The sequence below is a fragment of the Lynx rufus genome, unplaced genomic scaffold (genome assembly GCF_022079265.1).
Source record: "Lynx rufus isolate CCGP_SWC_20201006 ecotype Redwood Valley unplaced genomic scaffold, mLynRuf1.p SCAF_4, whole genome shotgun sequence".
In the NCBI taxonomy this organism is placed as follows: domain Eukaryota; kingdom Metazoa; phylum Chordata; class Mammalia; order Carnivora; family Felidae; genus Lynx; species Lynx rufus.
This window is the reverse complement of record NW_025814856.1, coordinates 10,045,713-10,063,521: the sequence shown is the minus strand read 5'-3', so window position 1 is coordinate 10,063,521 and position 17,809 is coordinate 10,045,713. Positions and strand designations below refer to the sequence as shown.

The 17,809-nt window shown below is 42.9% G+C and overlaps 2 protein-coding genes across 2 annotated transcripts; both read left to right on the top strand.

Moving 5' to 3' along the window:
- Positions 1–4,570: 4,570 nt before the first annotated feature.
- Positions 4,571–5,503, top strand: LOC124524877 (olfactory receptor-like protein OLF4). The gene has a single exon (XM_047097301.1). The coding sequence runs from the start codon at positions 4,571–4,573 to the stop codon at positions 5,501–5,503; it is 933 nt and encodes a 310-aa protein (XP_046953257.1).
- An 8,617-nt stretch (positions 5,504–14,120) lies between these two features.
- LOC124524894 (olfactory receptor-like protein OLF4) lies at positions 14,121–15,089 on the top strand. Its single transcript, XM_047097318.1, has one exon. It carries the CDS (start codon positions 14,121–14,123, stop codon positions 15,087–15,089), a length of 969 nt encoding a protein of 322 aa, XP_046953274.1.
- The last annotated feature ends 2,720 nt before the right edge of the window (positions 15,090–17,809 follow it).

Sequence of the window (17,809 nt, the reverse complement as noted above, 5' to 3'; positions counted from 1 at the left end):
TCCACTTGGGAATATGAGATCAGAGGCTGGGGTACCAAGAGGGAAATGAGCTTAATGAGCGGATACAGGGAGCTGTAAATACTCTCTGGTCGCCTGTCAGCCTGTGCGAACTTGGATGGGAAGGGACAAGGTCTCCCTGTGTTCTTCCAGGCCCTAATTACGGCTGGGGCCCATGCTTTACTCCTTCCTGCTGTCTCAGCTGAGAACAGAGCTTTAGTCCCTACCATCTGCAGTCCAGGGAGCCATTCAGACTTGTCACAAGGAGACCTTGTCAGACACCCCAGCCAGGTGAGCCCAACAACCCGGTGCGCCATGGATGACAGGGTCAGAAGAATGGAAGCCAAGTTCATTAACCTGTCTTCACCTGAGAGCCAATTCAACTTAGTGCAGGAGGGGTGATCGCTGTGTTCATATGTTTGTTTGATTAAGTGATGTATTTATTCAGTGGCTGTGTCAATTTCACAGAGTGGATGCTCACACTTTCGTTGATCTTCCATATTCTATTCCTTTAACTTACTATTAAGGCAATGACAGTTTATTTTACCTCCCAGTGTCTCAGGAACCACACAAGTTTCTTAGATAATTGCTCTGCCTCCTCCGTTTCATTCACTGCCCGCCCCCCCCCGACTCTCTGCCTCGCTGTGTGTTGAACAGACATTTTTAAGTTTGTGTAAATCACAGCAGAAACTTGCCATTCCAATATGGAGCCTCAAATTCATTTGTCCATGGGAGGCTTAAGAACTGGCATTTCTGGAAACCATTTCTATACTTTGCAGGGAAAAGATGGCTGATCTGGCCTCCTTGGGTTGTGTCTATTCCCAGCATAACCGGGATGGTGAGGTCTGTAAAGACAGGGAATACACAACCCAGGAGGACATGGTGTCTTGTGACTGGTGATGGGTGAGCAGTCCTCAAAAAAGTTAGAGAGGGAGGGAGCCAAACCAGAAGAGACTCTTAAAAACAGAACAAATTGTGGGTTGATGGGGGGAGGGAGGAGGGGGAGGCTGGGTGATGGGTATTGAGCACTGTGGGGATGAGCACTGGGTGTTGTATGGAAACCAATTTGACAATGAATTTCATATTTTAAAAAAAGGAGGGTCAGGACTCTGAAATCCCAAGATGACGCAATACAAGGGCCAGAACTCAGTCAAGAGAAGACACCAAGAAGGGGATCTGTGTCAACTCATGGGATGCCTTGAGACCATGATGTATACAGAGGGAGACGTAGCATGGGCAAGGACGGCCCTGTGCCTTGAGATGGCAGTTGTAGCAGAGAGGCCACTTCACTCCTCACATGTGTGACAGCGTCTGTCATCAATCTCCATCAGGCTCATTGCCCTTGCAGCACTGGCTTTGCTCTTTGCCTTGAACTTTTGAAACAATACTTTCCTTGGGGCCTTTGTACTGGCCATTCCCTCTGCCAGGTAAAGGCTTCCCACATAATCCTTTCTGTCTTATATGAGTTCTGTTTTCCAATGTCACATCGTTTGCAGAATTTTCCTAAATACCCACTAAAATAGAATGCCCTATTGCCTCCCTCCTTTATTCCTGCTTTTCTTTTCTTCACAGCAGCCCTCACCATCTGAAAAGTTATAGAATTCTCTTGTTTGCTTATATACTTTTTCTCCATGTTTCTAGGGATTTTCGTTCTTCACCACACCCTATACTCATTGCCTGAAACATGGTCAGCACTCAATTTATATTCTGAATACTTGAAGAATTTCTCAGTGAAATTATAAAATATGTTGTTACTTACAGAAGAAGCTTTTTGACAAAAAAAAACCCTACATCAATGTGGCAGAAGGAATCCCTTAATGGGGGCCATATCTATGCACAACATATTTAAATGCGTATCTGGGGGCGCCTGGGTGGTTCAGGCTTAGAAGCGTCCAACTCTTGATTTCGGCTCAGGCTCCACCGTAAGCTAACATTTTGGAGATCCAAGGGATCTAATCCAGACTGATTGCTTAGTCCTAGATTTTGGGGAAATGTTAAAATCAGGGTTGGGATTAGGTGCTGGGATATTTGAACTCTGGGAGCGACAGAACTCACAAGGTAGGAGTAATGAACACAGGGGTCACGCAGTTATAACCTGGTCTATTGGGAACACAGAATCTCCAGGAAATCTTTCTTTGTGTCCAGACCAGTGTCCCCCAGGGAAATCATGTGCTGTAGGTTAGACAAGCAAGAGGGAAACATGTCTCATGAACAGACAAAGGAAACTATAAATGTCTTCTCTGTGCAGTCCCTCCCCCTGTGCCACCGGGGGCGATGGGACCTGATTGTTGTTTCTAGAGTCCGAAGCTTGGCTGGATGACTCATGCTAGCCTCCTTCCCACCATCTTCTGCAGGGAGAGGGTTTAGTTGCCACCGATAACCATCCAGGAGGAATTCAGACAGCCACATGGACACGTCACCCTCAGAGCTCTCAGCCACGTGATTCCGGGTGCTCAGCAGGTCCAGCAGGAAAGGGTCAGAGAGAATCAATGCCAGGTGCATTTACTTGAGGTCACCGCACAGCCACCAGCCTAGCCCAGAACCTGGAGATCTCTATGGTCATGTGCTTGGCTGACCATGCCTTCCTGAAAAACCACAGTGGACAAGGTCAGAGAAGGCCCTGTTCCTTTGGTACTTGCCTTATATGGCAGAGTCATAGTAGAATGAATTAAGTGTGTGGTGTAAGAGCCTCAGGCAGAAATCTTATGAAGACGGTGATTCAGAGCCTAGACTGACTGTCACGGTGCGTGCAGAATTCTGTAGAGCAAGGTCTGAACAAACCTTTGGGTGTTGTGCAAACCGGAAACAGGACCAGAGTGTGCCCACTACCCTTGTCAAGAAAGAGGTCACAACGCAAAGGCCAGGAAAAACAGAAAAGATGCCACATCTGAAAAGTGAAAGGGACTTGTCCACCTTCTCTGACATCACAGGACATCCAATGGGTCAAAGAAATATGAACCAGGCACAGAAAAAAAAAACAAGTCTCCTACTGCTTCATTATAACCTGCCCAACTTTTGCTGTGCTTTGCATATTTCCTGTGCCGAAGGGTTGATTTATTCCCTTAGCACACTTTTCTCTTAGAGCATTCAGTCTGTAAGGCGATCCGCATGCTGAACAACCCACTAATTTCATCTTCTGACCACATTTAATTTTGCTCCTTATTATTTTTGCTGGGCATCAAGGAGGTAACAAGACTTGGAATGTTGTCAGACCTCAGGATGCTCTTTCTTCTTCACGGCCCCTCAGGTTTCAGTGACCATATGAACCATGAAATCTTTTGTGCCACTTCAATTTCATTTCACTCTCTTGCCTCTCTCTCTCTCTCTCTCTCTCTCTGTGTGTGTGTGTGTGTGTGTGTTTCTCTGATTTTGAGCAGATGGTTTGTTTTTCCTTAAATGAAGGACAGAAAATAAGCATGCCAGTCTGACCTGTCAATTGTATTTGTCCATAAGAAACTCAATCATTGGAATTCAGGTACCATTTTTACATCATTTGTGAGGAATGATAATGGATCTGGCCACATTGGTTTATAGCCACTCTGAGCTTAATTACTGGGGCTGGAGGTGAGAACTCATTGAAGAACACAGCTCAAGGAGTAATGATTTGGTGTGTGTGTGTGTGTGTGTGTGTGTGTCTTGTCTTGTGGAGGGGGATCCGCTTCCAGAGCAGGGGTGCCTTAGCTAATAGATTCTAAGTTGACTCTAATAATACAGACCCCAGCACTCAATCAGCACAAGGTATTCAGGAGGGCTCCTTGTCAATTTACAGGAGGCTTTGCAGGTAGATTCTGAAATATAAGCAGTATGTAGTGTGGGTGAGTGACTCCTTTCCCTCTAAGGGGAACCAGCAATGAGGCCACCCATTTCTTTGCAATTGCCTGACACCATCTCTGATTTCTCTTCTGTTTACTCCTCTTCACACAATCCTTCCTATTTTGGACCCCAATAGCTCCAAGTAGTGTGATCCTCAGGGTCTTAGCAGAGGCCATTCCCTCAGCCAGCACACACTTCCCCAGAAATGCTTGCAGATCCTGCCCTCCTTTCACTGAAGTCTCTGTTCAAATGTCACCTGTCACGGGTCTTGACCAAATACCAATTACACAACGACACTCGTATCCATGCTCTCCTTTATATCTACTTTTGTTCTCTTCATAGCACTTTGACACCCTCTAATGTCTTATTAGTATTTTTATTTCTTTCTAGTCATTCTCCATCATTGGATGATACTTGCGTTTGGCTTTTCAGTATCCCATGCTCATTGCCTACACAATGCCTGGAATATGTTTGACAATCAGCACATATTCCTCCAATGCAGGAAAGATATTCTTAGTAAAACAGTAAAATGCATGACCTCTGCTGGGGAGTGTGGAGCATGAGACCAAAACACCTAATCTGAGGTGAAACAGGAGGGAATCTCTTCAAAAGGACAATCTTTGGGGACAAAAAGGACAAGATACCGAAATGAACTTCTTGACTACACAATATAAATGGTAGCATTTCAACTATGTGAGTAAACTGTTCATGTGAAAATTAATGATGTCCTTTGCCTCTTTCTGACAGTCAGTGCAACTTCATGGAACCAGGAAATATTACACGGATATCAAAATTTCTTCTCCTGGGATTTTCAGAGAGACCAGAACTGCAGCCCCTCATATTTGGACTTTTCCTCTCCATGTACCTGATCACTGTGTTTGGTAACCTGCTCATCATCCTGGTCGTCAGCTCTGACTCACGCCTCCACACACCCATGTACTTCTTCCTGGCCAACCTGTCCTTTGTGGACATTTGCTTCACCTCCACCACCGTCCCGAAGATGCTGGTGAACATCCAGACCCAGAGCAACGTCATAACCTATGAGGACTGCATCGCACAGATGAACTTCTTCATAATCTTTTCAGGGTTGGACATCTATCTCCTGGCTGTGATGGCCTATGACAGGTTTGTGGCCATCTGTCACCCCCTCCACTATATGGTCATCATGAACCCCTGGCTCTGTGGGCTGCTGGTCCTGGTGTCCTGGATCACAAGTGTCCTGCATTCCTTGTTACAAACTTCAATGGTGTTGGGGCTGTCCTTCTGTACAGAGGTAGAGATCCCCCACTTTTTCTGTGAACTCAATCAGATGATCCAACTTGCCTGTTCTGACACCTTTCTTAATAATGTGGTGATGTATCTTGCAGCTATGCTGCTGGCTGGAGGTCCCCTTGCTGGGATCCTTTACTCTTATTCTAAGATAGTTTCCACCATAATTGGAATCTCATCAGCTCAGGGCAAGTATAAAGCGTTTTCCACCTGTGTATCTCATCTTTTAGTTGTATCTTTATTTTTTTGTACGAGCCTAGGTGTGTACCTCAGCTCTGCTGCTACCCAGAGCTCCCACTCCAGTGCCACAGCCTCGGTGATGTACACGGTGGTCACGCCCATGCTGAACCCCTTCATCTACAGCCTGAGGAACAGAGACCTAAAGGTGGTTCTTAAAAGAATCATTGGGATTTCATTGATGTGAGGGCCAATCATATTAGGGCTGAAGACGTGCCCATGATTGCAAGGCTCAAAGCTTCAAAGTCAAGAATTAGTTATTCTTTGATTAGACTGTGGAAGTGGAATCTGTTCCTTCTACTTATTTGCTGGAATTTCCATCTTTTTTTATGTCAACTTCTCTATACATTTAAGTAAATCACTTTATTAAGCTTCTGCTGTTTCTGATATACAGACAGTTTCCCCTTTGTCTATTTTCATATGTCACCAATGTTTTCCTCAACCTTGGATCACGAATGTCTGGAAATTTCTATATTTCACATGGGAGTAGTTGGATTTCTTAAAATTAATTTCATTTCAAATGACTTATACCATGCCAGGTAAATTTCCCCTAGATTTCCTGAGATCATTACCATGAATTACTCTTCATATGGAATAAAGCTACACTTGATCAGTAAGCCATTTCCATAATTTTATTGTCAAGGAGAATACAAAACCACAGTTTCCACCTTGAGTCTATCGGTCTTTTTCCTTCACTTCATTTAATACTCCTCCTGATGATGTGGATTCTAACATTGTTCCATTTAAACCTCAGGCTATTGACACCAATGCTTAGTCAGGAAAGCCCGGGCACTCACCTGCACCCATGTATTTTTGGACATTCCCACAGACCTTTCCCTGACCAGGCCTATGCTGTGACTGCACAGGTCCCTGGGTTCTTATTGTGATCACAAGACACACATCAGCAACACCTATCAGAGAACTCTAAAAATGTAAATGTATTACTCACATAAGCTGGAGGGCACAGGGATGCCCAAGGGCCATTTCTGGATGTCTCAGAAGGGGAGAGAGAGATGGAGAGGGAGACAGAGAGAGTGCTGCTGAAGGACCTGGGTCTATTAAGGCCCATGGCCAGAGTGGCTAGGTGTTTGAGGATTCACTGGAGAATTTTATTGAGTAGAATTTATGTGCTGAAGGGGAAAAGCTGATTCACTTATGTGTCAGTATCTAGGTTATCCAGGACTTTCTGAAGAGATACTTTATGGCTGAGGGTAGCTGAGCCATATGTTTATTTAAATAATAAATAATATGTTTATTTCACATGGTTGTCTTTGAATTCGATGCCCCAGAAATCTAAAGCTTAATTTCAGGCACTTATGCTAAACATGCTATTGTGCTTTATAACCGGTCTCCTGGTTTTATTCTGTTATTTAGTTCGGGGTCCAGAAAGCCTCCCATAGCCACTGGCAAACCTGATTAGCAAATATTCATCTCCCAGTGGAGTGTACTTAGAAAGACAAATTTGAATAAATAGATCAACCTGATGTTCTTAGTATCGGCATGACCATAAGTATGAGGAGGCAAAATTTCGAAACACTCATTTTGCTACACGAAAAACAGTTCTCTCTTTTTTTTTAATGTCCCAGTTCATGCTACGCACCTCTTTATTAAAGCACAGAAGATGGTGTTCACAACTGAGGGGGTTTATTCATTGAGGTGCAGGATTGCTTAGTGCCTTCTATCTTTTATCAGTGAATTATCTTCCCATTTCTGCTAGAAAACTTCTCATGCTAGCTGCTAATATGATTCTTTCCGTTGTTACACAAAATAACTTCCTTTTCTTAATATTTGTCACAAATGCCGAGAGATGGTGAATGAACACTACCAGTATCATCCATTTCGTACCTCTTTCCTGCCCTGAAATATCTTCCACCTGCATGACCAGAGGATGCTTCACCCGAGAGCTGGATGTCCTGCTGGGGTGTGGCTCAGGGTCCCCAGTTCTTCTGCACAAACGTGCATGTCCTTCAAACTCTCCCTGTTACCCAGAAGGGAGCCCTCACGTGGTCACTTGTTCATCAAGTCATGGGAAATACACTTGAATCACTGAATGGTCATGAGTGCCCTCCTCAATTGTCAAATCATATGACACTAGTAAAAGGTAGAACGTGTTCAAATTAGTTCAGGTCGGTTGCTCAGATGATTGTGTCAGTCAGCTCTTGCTGTATAACATTCTTTCCTTGTCACGTGGGATGTTAAAATGATGTGGGATCGCCGAGGACAATGGTCACAAAAGAATCCTTGAGTTGTTTTACCGTGCAAAAAAAATGTGCTCTCAGCAAGGCGGCAGTACTCATGGCCAGGGAGCGCTGCACTGGGATTGTGGAAAGTGAGTGATTATATACTTTTAAGTTTGTGGAGGGAGGGAAGGGTAGTGATAACATAAACGTCTAAGGAATTTCCGTATGCTGAAAGTGACCTTGGAGGTCTCGATCCTGTTGAGAATAATGGTGCTTTTAGTCTCCAACAAAACATCAGCATCAGAGTAGCCGTGAGTTCCTGGAGAATGTCATTCCCTGCATTTCTTGGGGATTTATCAGTGAGCTACAGTTGTTGGGAATCTGACTTCAAGCAACATGTCTCATGCTTTTTGTTTTCTTCATCAATAATACCTTTACAATCAAACGGCATTGTATCGGGAAACTTTTCTGACCTCTGCTGGGCTCCTCACGGGTCTGTGGTCAGGACTGAATCTCTACCTGGTATTTCTAGGGCCCATCCATGACGTTGTGTCTGTGGCTGTCATGCTCTTCTGTTTCAGCCGGATTCTTGGTCTTATTTCTACATTTCGATTTGTAGGATAGTCTTCTATTTACAAATTACGTACGCTTATGTGTATTCTTTGAGTTGCATCTCACTGCGCCTACATCCGTACATAAACTTGCTTTCCTTCCGTTACAAGAGCTATCTCCACACCTGTAATGGAGAGTCAGCTAACTGTGCTCCAAATCCTCCTCTGAGCCCTGCTCCATAGATATGTCCCCAATTAAATCATTGAAGTATAATTATACACAATACACCGCGTATTGAAAGGGTACAATTTGGTACGTTAAAGGAGCTACACAAGAATGTAGAGCACATGGGGTGCCTGTGTGGCTCAGTCTCTTAAGCGTCTGACTCCAGCTCAGGTACGTGGGTTCGAGCCCCCCACCGGGCTCTGTGCTGACAGCTAGAGCCTGGAGCCTACTTCGGATCGTGTGTTTTCCTCTCTGTCAACCCTCCCCCGCTCATGCTCTGTCTCTCTCTCTCTCTCTCTCCTCAAAAATAATTAAATGTTTAAAAATTTTACAAAAAAGATAATGAAAAGCACAGTGCAAGTTTCCATCTGTGTATAATTTAAGGGTCTACATAAGCTTTAATTGCTTTCTCAGGTAATTGTTAAAAATTCAAGCTCCCCGAGCCTCTCTTTCCTTATTTCTGTAGGCAGTGCGGACGCTAAACGTTAATTCCTATGAATCTTGTAAGGAAAAAAATTAAATGCATTTTTACTCAAAGAAAACATTCAAGTGTAGTGGTTTTGTCATGTGTGTGTGTGTGTGTGTGTGTATACACTTTTCTTTCAAATAATCACACTCCCCATACATGTACACACACAGATGATTTATGATTTCATCTTTTATGTTGCAAGGACACTTGAAAGACAGTTGGACAGGATAGCACTGAAAAGAATGAATGGTTGTAGCAACAAAAAATAAAGGGAAACTAAATAAAGAACATATGTAAAAGGAAGTGGTAATAGACACAAAATTTTAATTTGTCACATTACCATAATTCTGATGATGAGTTCCTTTCTTGTGTCACTGCCTCAAAAGATTCATGGTCAGACCACACTCACATTGATGCCCCACAGAAATCACTGTATCAGGTAAAGGGGCAAAATGTTTCAAAATCTATTTCATTTTATTTCTATTAATGTGGTTTCCTTACATGTCAATTGCCCTTACCCAAGGGAAGCTGATAAATGAATTGAGAGTCTTAAACTCAGTTCCCTCAAATCATTTTATTGACTCTGTCCCTATGAGATTCTTACTGCTGCTGTAAAATGTCCCCATTTTAGCTGCTTAAAATGAACAAATACACACTCTTACAATTCTGGAGTCAGAAGCTTGGAAGGAGTCTCATCAGGTTAGCAGCAAGATGTCTTCAGGATTGAGTTCCTACTGGAGGCTCAGGGGAGAATCTGTTTCCTTTCCATTTCCAGTCTCTGTCACTGGTCACCTGCAGTTCTTGGTTCATGGCTCTTCCTCCACCTTCAGAGCCAGCAGGGTAAGTTTTCAAAGTCTCTCTAGCACCAACTCTTTTGTCTCCCTCCTCAACATTTGAAGGACTGTCGTGATTGCCTTTGTCCCACCTGGACAATCACAGCTCTTTTCCTCTCAATGGCAGCTGATCAGCCGCTCTGATCAATCTGTTACCTTAATCCTTCTTTGCTATAAAAAATAACATGTTGTAGATACTAGGGACTAGGATGTGAACATATTTGGGGGGGCCTTATTTTGCCCACTACAAAGTCTTTTTCATAAGTGTATTATTTTGGTCACTTATAAAATCAATAAGCACAGAATTGACACAGCCTGAAGAAGGAGCGAATACACGATCCTTTCACAATTACAGGCACGCAAGGACAACATTTGGTGCAGAAGCCTTCACGCTACCTACACTTATCTCTAACACAGGATCATCTTCTTGCTAATCAAACAGTGGTCCACAGACCCGGACCTGCACTTCAACATCACTCAGGAGCTTGGAGAAATGCAGAATCTCTGGGCCACCCAGGACATGAGATAAGATTTTGCATTTGTAGTGGGATCCATGTGGATTCACGGGCACAGTGATGTTGGAGACATGCTGGTCTAGCTGGGTTTCTCACCTTTTATGGTGGACATTTGTGGCAAGATAACAATATTTTGGGGGTGCTTTCCTAGGGATTGTAGGTATTTGGCAGCTTCCCTTCAGACTTTGACTGACGTCCCAGGGGAAAATTCACTTCTGGCTGAGAACCACGGCCACAGAGTTTGAGAACCAGAAGCATCCTGACAGAGTCAAACTCAAGGGACACCACATACTCAGATATTAAATTTGGACTGATGACTAGACATCACCAAGCACCATTTATACAATGTAGAATGGAGTTCATAAATGTACTTCCTTGGGGATAAGATGTTTATAAAGATCAAATCAAAACTCCCTATGAGATGTTAAGCTCACATTGTGGTACACAAAAGGATCTAAATACATCTTGTTCTATTTAACAAGCATTTTGTAACAAAGAACCAAATGGCAGCTTTTAACTTGTGATAAAGTAGGTGATGGCAAAAGTGTCTTGACGCCAATGTGTTTAGTGCCCAAGGTTTATTATCAGAAGAAGTCAGTTTTCCGCCTTATTAAAAAGAAGAATAGATACTGGGTTGCCTGGGTGGCTCCAATGGTTGAGATTATGATGTGAGCCAAAATCAAGTCAGGTGTTTAACAGACTGAGCCACCCAGGAGACGCACATTTATTCATTTTAAACACAAACTCATTTCTAATCTCTTATTTTATGTTGAAAGGAAACTTGAGGGAAAGTTGCAGAATAAATGTTTGAATTAACATGCATTTAAAAGAATGCGTACATGTAGACAAAAAGATATACAATAAATGAGAGATATACATTTAAATGATGACTTACTTTTCCTGTTGTAATGTCTCAAAGACATCAAAATCTGAAGTACGTTTGAATTTATGCATTGAGAAATTCTTTTACAGTTAAAGAGGATTAATAACTCCAAATTGATTCTACATTTCTTCTTTTACTTGAAGATGGGATTACAACACAAAATGCCTTTACCCAGGGGAAGTTAAATGGATGAATGAAGAAGCTTAATCTCAGGGTCTTAACAAAACTTAATTGGGAAAATTGTATTAAAGTCCTAATGCTAATGTAAAATGACTACATTAGTGTTCTAAAACATTTATGCTGGGTGCATGGATGGTTCAGTCAATTAAGCATCTGATTTTGGCTCAGCCGTGATCTCAGGGCTCATGATCTTGAGCCCCATGTCAGGTGAGCCCCACTTCTCTCTCCCACCTCTCTCTCTCTCTCTCTCTCTCTCTCTGCCCCTCATGGGATTCTCTCTTTGCCCTTTGCTCACTTGTGCCTTTTCTCTCTATTTCAAAAATAAGTTAAATTAAATTAAATTAATATAAAAATAAACACATTATGTTCTTATAATTCTGTGAATCAGAAGCTGAAGTAGCTCTCATTGGGCTAATATGAAGATGTTTGCAAGGCTTGGTTCCTTCCAGAAACTACAGGGAAGAATCTGTTTACTTTTCTATTCCAAGCTTTTCCAAGCAAAAATATCTATAAAAATAGATCTACCCTATGACCCAGCAATAACACTGCTAGGAATTTACCCAAGGGATCCAGGAGTGCTGATGCATAGGGGCACTTGTACCCCAATGTTTATAGCAGCACTCTCAACAATAGCCAAATGTTGGAAAGAGCCTAAATGTCCATCAACTGACGAATGGATAAAGAAATTGTGGTTTATACACACGATGGAATACTACGTGGCAATGAGAAAGAATGAAATCTGGCCTTTTGTAGCAACATGGATGGAAGTGGAGAGTGTGATGCTAAGTGAAACAAGTCATACAGAGAAAGACAGATACCTTATGTTTTCACTCTTATGTGGATCCCGAGAAACTTAACAGAAGACCAGGGGGGAGGAGAAGAAAAAAAAAAGTTAGAGAGGGAGGGAGCCAAATCATAAGAGACTCTAAAAAACTGAGAACAAGCTGAAGGTTGATGGGGGGTGGGTGATGGGTATTGAGGAGGGCACCTGTCGGGATGAGCCCTGGGTGTTGTATGGAAACCAATTTGGCAATAAATTTCATATTTAAAAAAAAGTATCTAAACATATGCCATACAACTAACAAAAGCCTCACAAAGAGGGGCTAAAGGGCAGCTCTTAACTTGTGACATAGTATGCAATTCCTAAATGTTTGGCAAATGTGTCATGAAGCTGAGGTATGTAGTGCTTGGGGTTTATATCAAGGAACTTAGTTGCCCTCCTTGTTTAAAAGGAAAACAGGAATGTTCTATAGATGGCAGGGCTGTGTCTCCACCACAAGAGGTACATGGTCTAATATATATTCCAAGGTGACTTTTGTAACACAGAGGTCACAACTCAATCAACACGTGGTATTTTGGAGGTCCAAGGACAGATTGCTAGTCCTAGACTTTGGGGAAATGCTGAAACCAGGCTTGGGATAAGGTGCTGGGAGGTCTGTACTCTGGGAGCAGCGGTGTGCACAAGGAAGGATTAATCAACCCTGGATATGTGTGGTTATAACCTGGTCTATTGGGAACACAATCTCCAGGAAAACTCTCCCTTGTGTCCACACCAGTGTCCCCCAGGAAATCATGTGCTGTAGGTCAGAGGAGTGGGAGGGAAACGTGCCCTCTCAACAGAAGAGGAAACTGTATCTCCTGTGTGAAGTCCCTCTGCTTGTACCACCTGATGGGACCTGGTTGTTGCTTCTGGAGTCTGAAGCTTGGCTGGGAGACTCACGCTAGCCTCCTTCCTGCTGTCTTGTGTGAGGACAGAGTTTAGCCGCCACCAATAACCAACCATCCAGGGGAAATTCAGACTGCCGCATGGGCACCTCTCCCTCAGAGCTCCCATCCAGGTGAGACTGGTGATTGTATTTATTCTTGGGAAGCTTATTCATTGAAATTCAGGTACCATTTTAGATTGTTTAGGGGAATGATAATGGATCTGGGTATCTTGAGTTAGAGCCACTCCGAGCTTAATTGTTGGGGTGAGGGTTGAGAACTCATGGAAAGAACACAGCTCAGAGAGCAATGATTTGGGGTGTGTGTGTGTGTGTGTGTGAACCTTGTGGAATGGGATACGTATACAGAGCAGAGGTATATGGTCTAATATATTCCAAGATGACTCTTGTAACACAGAGGCCAGAAATCAACACATGGTGTTCAGTAGGGGCTCTATGTCAATTTAAAGGATGCCTTTGCAAGTAGATTCTAAAATACAAGCAGTACATGGTGTGGGTGAGTGACTCCTCTCTCTTGAAGGGGAACCAGCAACGAGGCCACCTATTTCTTTGAAATTGCCTGACACCAACTCTGATACCTCTCCTGGTAATTCTCCATTCCCAAACATGCTTCCTGTTTTGGACCCAAATAGCTCGAAGTAGGATCATCCTCGGGGCCTTAGCAGAGGTCATTCCCTCGGCCAGCACACACTTCCCCAGACAGGCTCTGGGTTCCTGCCTTCCTTTCCTTGAGGTCTCTGTTCTAAGGTCACCGGTTCACCACTCTTGAAAAAACACCAATTACAAAGTAACCCTCGTCACCACACTCTGCTTTACACTGACCCTGGTTTCCTCAAAGTTCTTAACACCCTCTGATGTCTTATTAATATTTTTATTTGTTTCTAATCACTCTCCATCATTAGATTATAGTGGCTTTTGGCTTTCAGTATCCCGTGCTCATGGCCTAGACAATGCCTGGAACATATTTGACACTCAGTACATACTCCTCCAATGCAGGAAAGATATTCTTAGTAAAAGAGTAAAATGCACGACCTCTGTTGGGGAATGCAGAGAATGAGACCAAAATGCCTAATCAGAGATGCAATGAGAGGGAATCCTTTCAAGGGGACAATCCATACACAAGACACTGAAATTAACTTCTTGACTGCACAATATAAATTGGACCCTTTCAACTATGTGAGTCATGCCTTCAGGTGAAAATTGATGATATCTCTTTCCTCTTTCCGGGGGCCAGTTCAACCTCATGGAACCAGGAAATGATACACGACTATTAGAATTTCTGCTTCTGGGATTTTCAGAGGGACCAGAACTTCAGCCCCTCATATTTGGGCTTTTCCTCTCCATGTACCTGATCACTGTGTTTGGGAACCTGCTCATCATCCTGGCCGTCAGCTCTGACTCCCACCTCCACACGCCCATGTACTTCTTCCTGGCCAACCTGTCCTTTGTAGACATCTGCATCACCTCCACAATCATCCCGAAGATGCTGGTGAACATCCGGACTCAGAGTAAAGTTATAACCTATGATGACTGCATCACACAGATGGACTTTTTCTTGATCTTTTCAGTGTTGGACATGTATCTCCTGACCATGATGGCCTATGACAGGTTTGTGGCCATCTGTCACCCCCTGCACTACACAGTCATGATGAAACCCCAGCTCTGTGGACTCCTGGTTCTGGTGTCCTGGATCATGAGTGTCCTGCATTCCTTGTTACAAACCTTAATGGTGTTGCAGCTGTCCTTCTGTACAGAGGTAGAAATTCCCCACTTTTTTTGTGAACTCAATCAGATGACCCAACTGGCTTGTTCTGACACCTTTTTTAATAACTTGGTGATGTATCTTGCAGCTATGCTGCTGGGTGGTGGTCCCTTCATTGGGATCCTTTACTCTTACTCCAAGATAGCTTTCTGCATACAGAGAATCTCATCAGCTCAGGGCAAGTATAAGGCATTTTCCACCTGTGCATCTCACCTCTCGGTTGTCTCTCTATTTTATTGTACTGGCCTGGGAGTGTACCTCAGCTCTGCTGCTACCCAGAGCTCCCACTCAAGTGCCACAGCCTCGGTGATGTACACGGTGGTCACGCCCATGCTGAACCCCTTCATCTACAGCCTGAGGAACAGAGACATAAAGGAGGCTCTGAGGAGATTCTCTGGGATGGTAGCTATAAAAGTTCCAGTTGTCCTGGGGTTGAAGAATTTCCCATGATTGCAGGCCTCATGGTCTTAAACGAATAAGTTGTGTGTGTGTGTGTGTGTGTGTGTGTGTGTGTGTGTGTGTGTGTGTTTAAAGCAAATTGTGGTTATAGAGAGTGCTTCTTTCATTTATTTCCTGGAATTTTTATTTTTTCAACTACTCAGTACAATTTACTTACTTATTTAAAAAACTTTTTTTTTTTTACCTTTCTCTGATATGCAATCATTATTCCTTCATTTTCTTCCTGTATTTCTACCAATCACTGAGCATGGAATGTTTTTCCATTTCTTTTAGTCTTCTTCAATTTCTTTTGTAAACCTTCTAGAGTATTCATTGTACAGATCCTTTACCTTTATTTGTAAATTGATTCCAAACCTGTGATATGGAAAATTTAAGAATCCCTATTTATCTAGTGGAACTGCTTGGATTTCTTAAGAATAATTTATTCCCAAATGACAAAAATTACCCCATTTAATATGTCCTTAGTTTTCCTAAAAGAGTATTCATTTGTTACCACTCTGATGGAAAAAGTTCAGTTTGATCAGTAGTTCATTTCTATTCTATTCTGTTTTATTCTATTCTATTCTATTCTAAATCTGACACCACAGTTTTTCACTTTGTGTCTGTCATTCTTTTGTATATCACTACAATAACTGTTCTTCCTGATGAACAGATAAGTGTGTTTTATAAGAGACCATTAGCTTTTTTCTCCGAATTAGGATTCCATTCTCTTCTCAGGCTCTATGTCCCCAGTGCTTACATTAGTCACTGGCAAAACTGATTATCAAAAACTTGTCTACCAGTGGAGTCTACACGGAAACAGAAATTCAAATAAGTAGAATGACTCAATATGGCTTTGGAGTCAAAGATGACCTCGACTATGATAAAGCAAATTTTAAATTCTCCTTTGATTACTATGCTCTACATTTCTTCTCAAGCTGTACATCTCTCAATCAAGTATGGAATAGCAGTGGCAGTGTTTAAGGGGATTTATTCGCTGGGGTGAATGATTGGTTACTTATTGCCATCAAAACACTTATAAATAAAAACAATAAAATGGTCCTGAAAGAAATTAAAGAAGACATAAATAAATGGGATGACCTCCTGTTCTCATGCTTGGAAGATTTTTTATTTAATTTTAGGATGGTTTTAAAAATGTTTTCCTAGAATACCCCATTTTTGTTATTTTCAAATTATCATTGAATCTGTAGTTCATTGGGTAGTATTGCCTTCAATCTTCACAACTTTAATTCTAACTTAAATTTCTCCTAAGGAAGGACCACAGCTTTGCTCTCAGTCTGGGCTCCACATCCAGGACCCATAGCATCAAACCCACCAGGGAGCTTGTTAGAGAAGCAGGGTCCTCGGGGCCCCTGGAGACCTGAGGAATCAGAATTTGCATTTCAACTACAGTCCCTGGTGAATTGTGTGCACAGTGAAGTGGAGAAATCTTAGTGGGGAACAGGTTTCCTCACCTTCTCGCCATTGACCCTTGGAGCTGGATAACTATTTTTGTCGGGTGCTGTCCTGCGGCTGAAGGTATTCAGAAGCACCTCTTCAGACATGGACAAAAATCCCAAGAGCAACTCTGGTGGGAACCACCTCCCAGAGTTTCAGAACCGGAAACATCCCGACATCATTCCAATTAAGACTACATGCTGATTGGTTTGTGCCTTTGAGCAGCACATTGAATTCCTCTGAGCCCATTTCTACAATAGAGAAACAGCTCATGAAAGTACTACATCATAGATTGTACTTTTGTCAAAATTAAACCATAGAATCCCTTTAGTGTGCTAAGCTAGTCTATGCTGCAGAAAATCGAAATGTATCTCTTATAATTAATATACACTTCATCAGGAGGGAAAAATGACAGTTTGTAACTTGTGATCTAATAATGAAATTCCTAATTGTTTTTGCTAAACTATTACAGAACCAAAGAGGTTAGTACCCCAACTTTTTAAAATTCATTTATTAAAATTCAAGGATCCAAGAAGCTCAGGGAGTCCCCGAGGGACTGTGAGGAACAGTAACCTCCTCGCTTCTGGCAGCTTTGCACCCGACCACCTCCCCTGATGCCCAGCAAAACCTATGTGAGAACACATTTATGTCTCCCCAAAGACGAAAGTGCCGATATCTTCCTAATGTCAAACACCTTACATATGGCGGGGCCAAGGGAAAAAATGAGCAAAAGGATAAGCCAACACTTCACAAAAGGAAGTGCATGCGATTGGCTGCAAGGTGCGCGGTTACAAGGTCAACCACAGAAGACTTTGCTTTCACGTGCCTCTCGCATCATTACTTGGGCAATTCGCTTTCATGGGGGCTGACAGCAGGTGAGGGCAGCCCTGTTATCCCTTTTACTTTTTAGTATTTATTTCTTTCAGAGAGAGAGAGCACAAGCAGGGGAGGGAGAGAGGGAGAGAGCACAAGCAGGGGAGGGACAGAGAGAGTCCCAAGCAGGCTCCATGCCATCAGCACAGAGCCCAACATGGGGCTGGATCTCATGAATGGTGAGATCTGAGCTGAACCGAAACCAAGAAGAGGTCTCTTAACCCACTGAGCCACCCAGGCGCTCATCTCCCTTCCCTATGTGATGTCCTCTCATTGATACTCTTGGACTCTGGGTATTGGTCTCTTTTTCACAAACCCAAGGGGCACCTCGAATCCTCATTCTGTATGTCAGCCACTGGACAGAGGCTTCCCCGACCATGCTCTGTAAATGCTCCTGACAT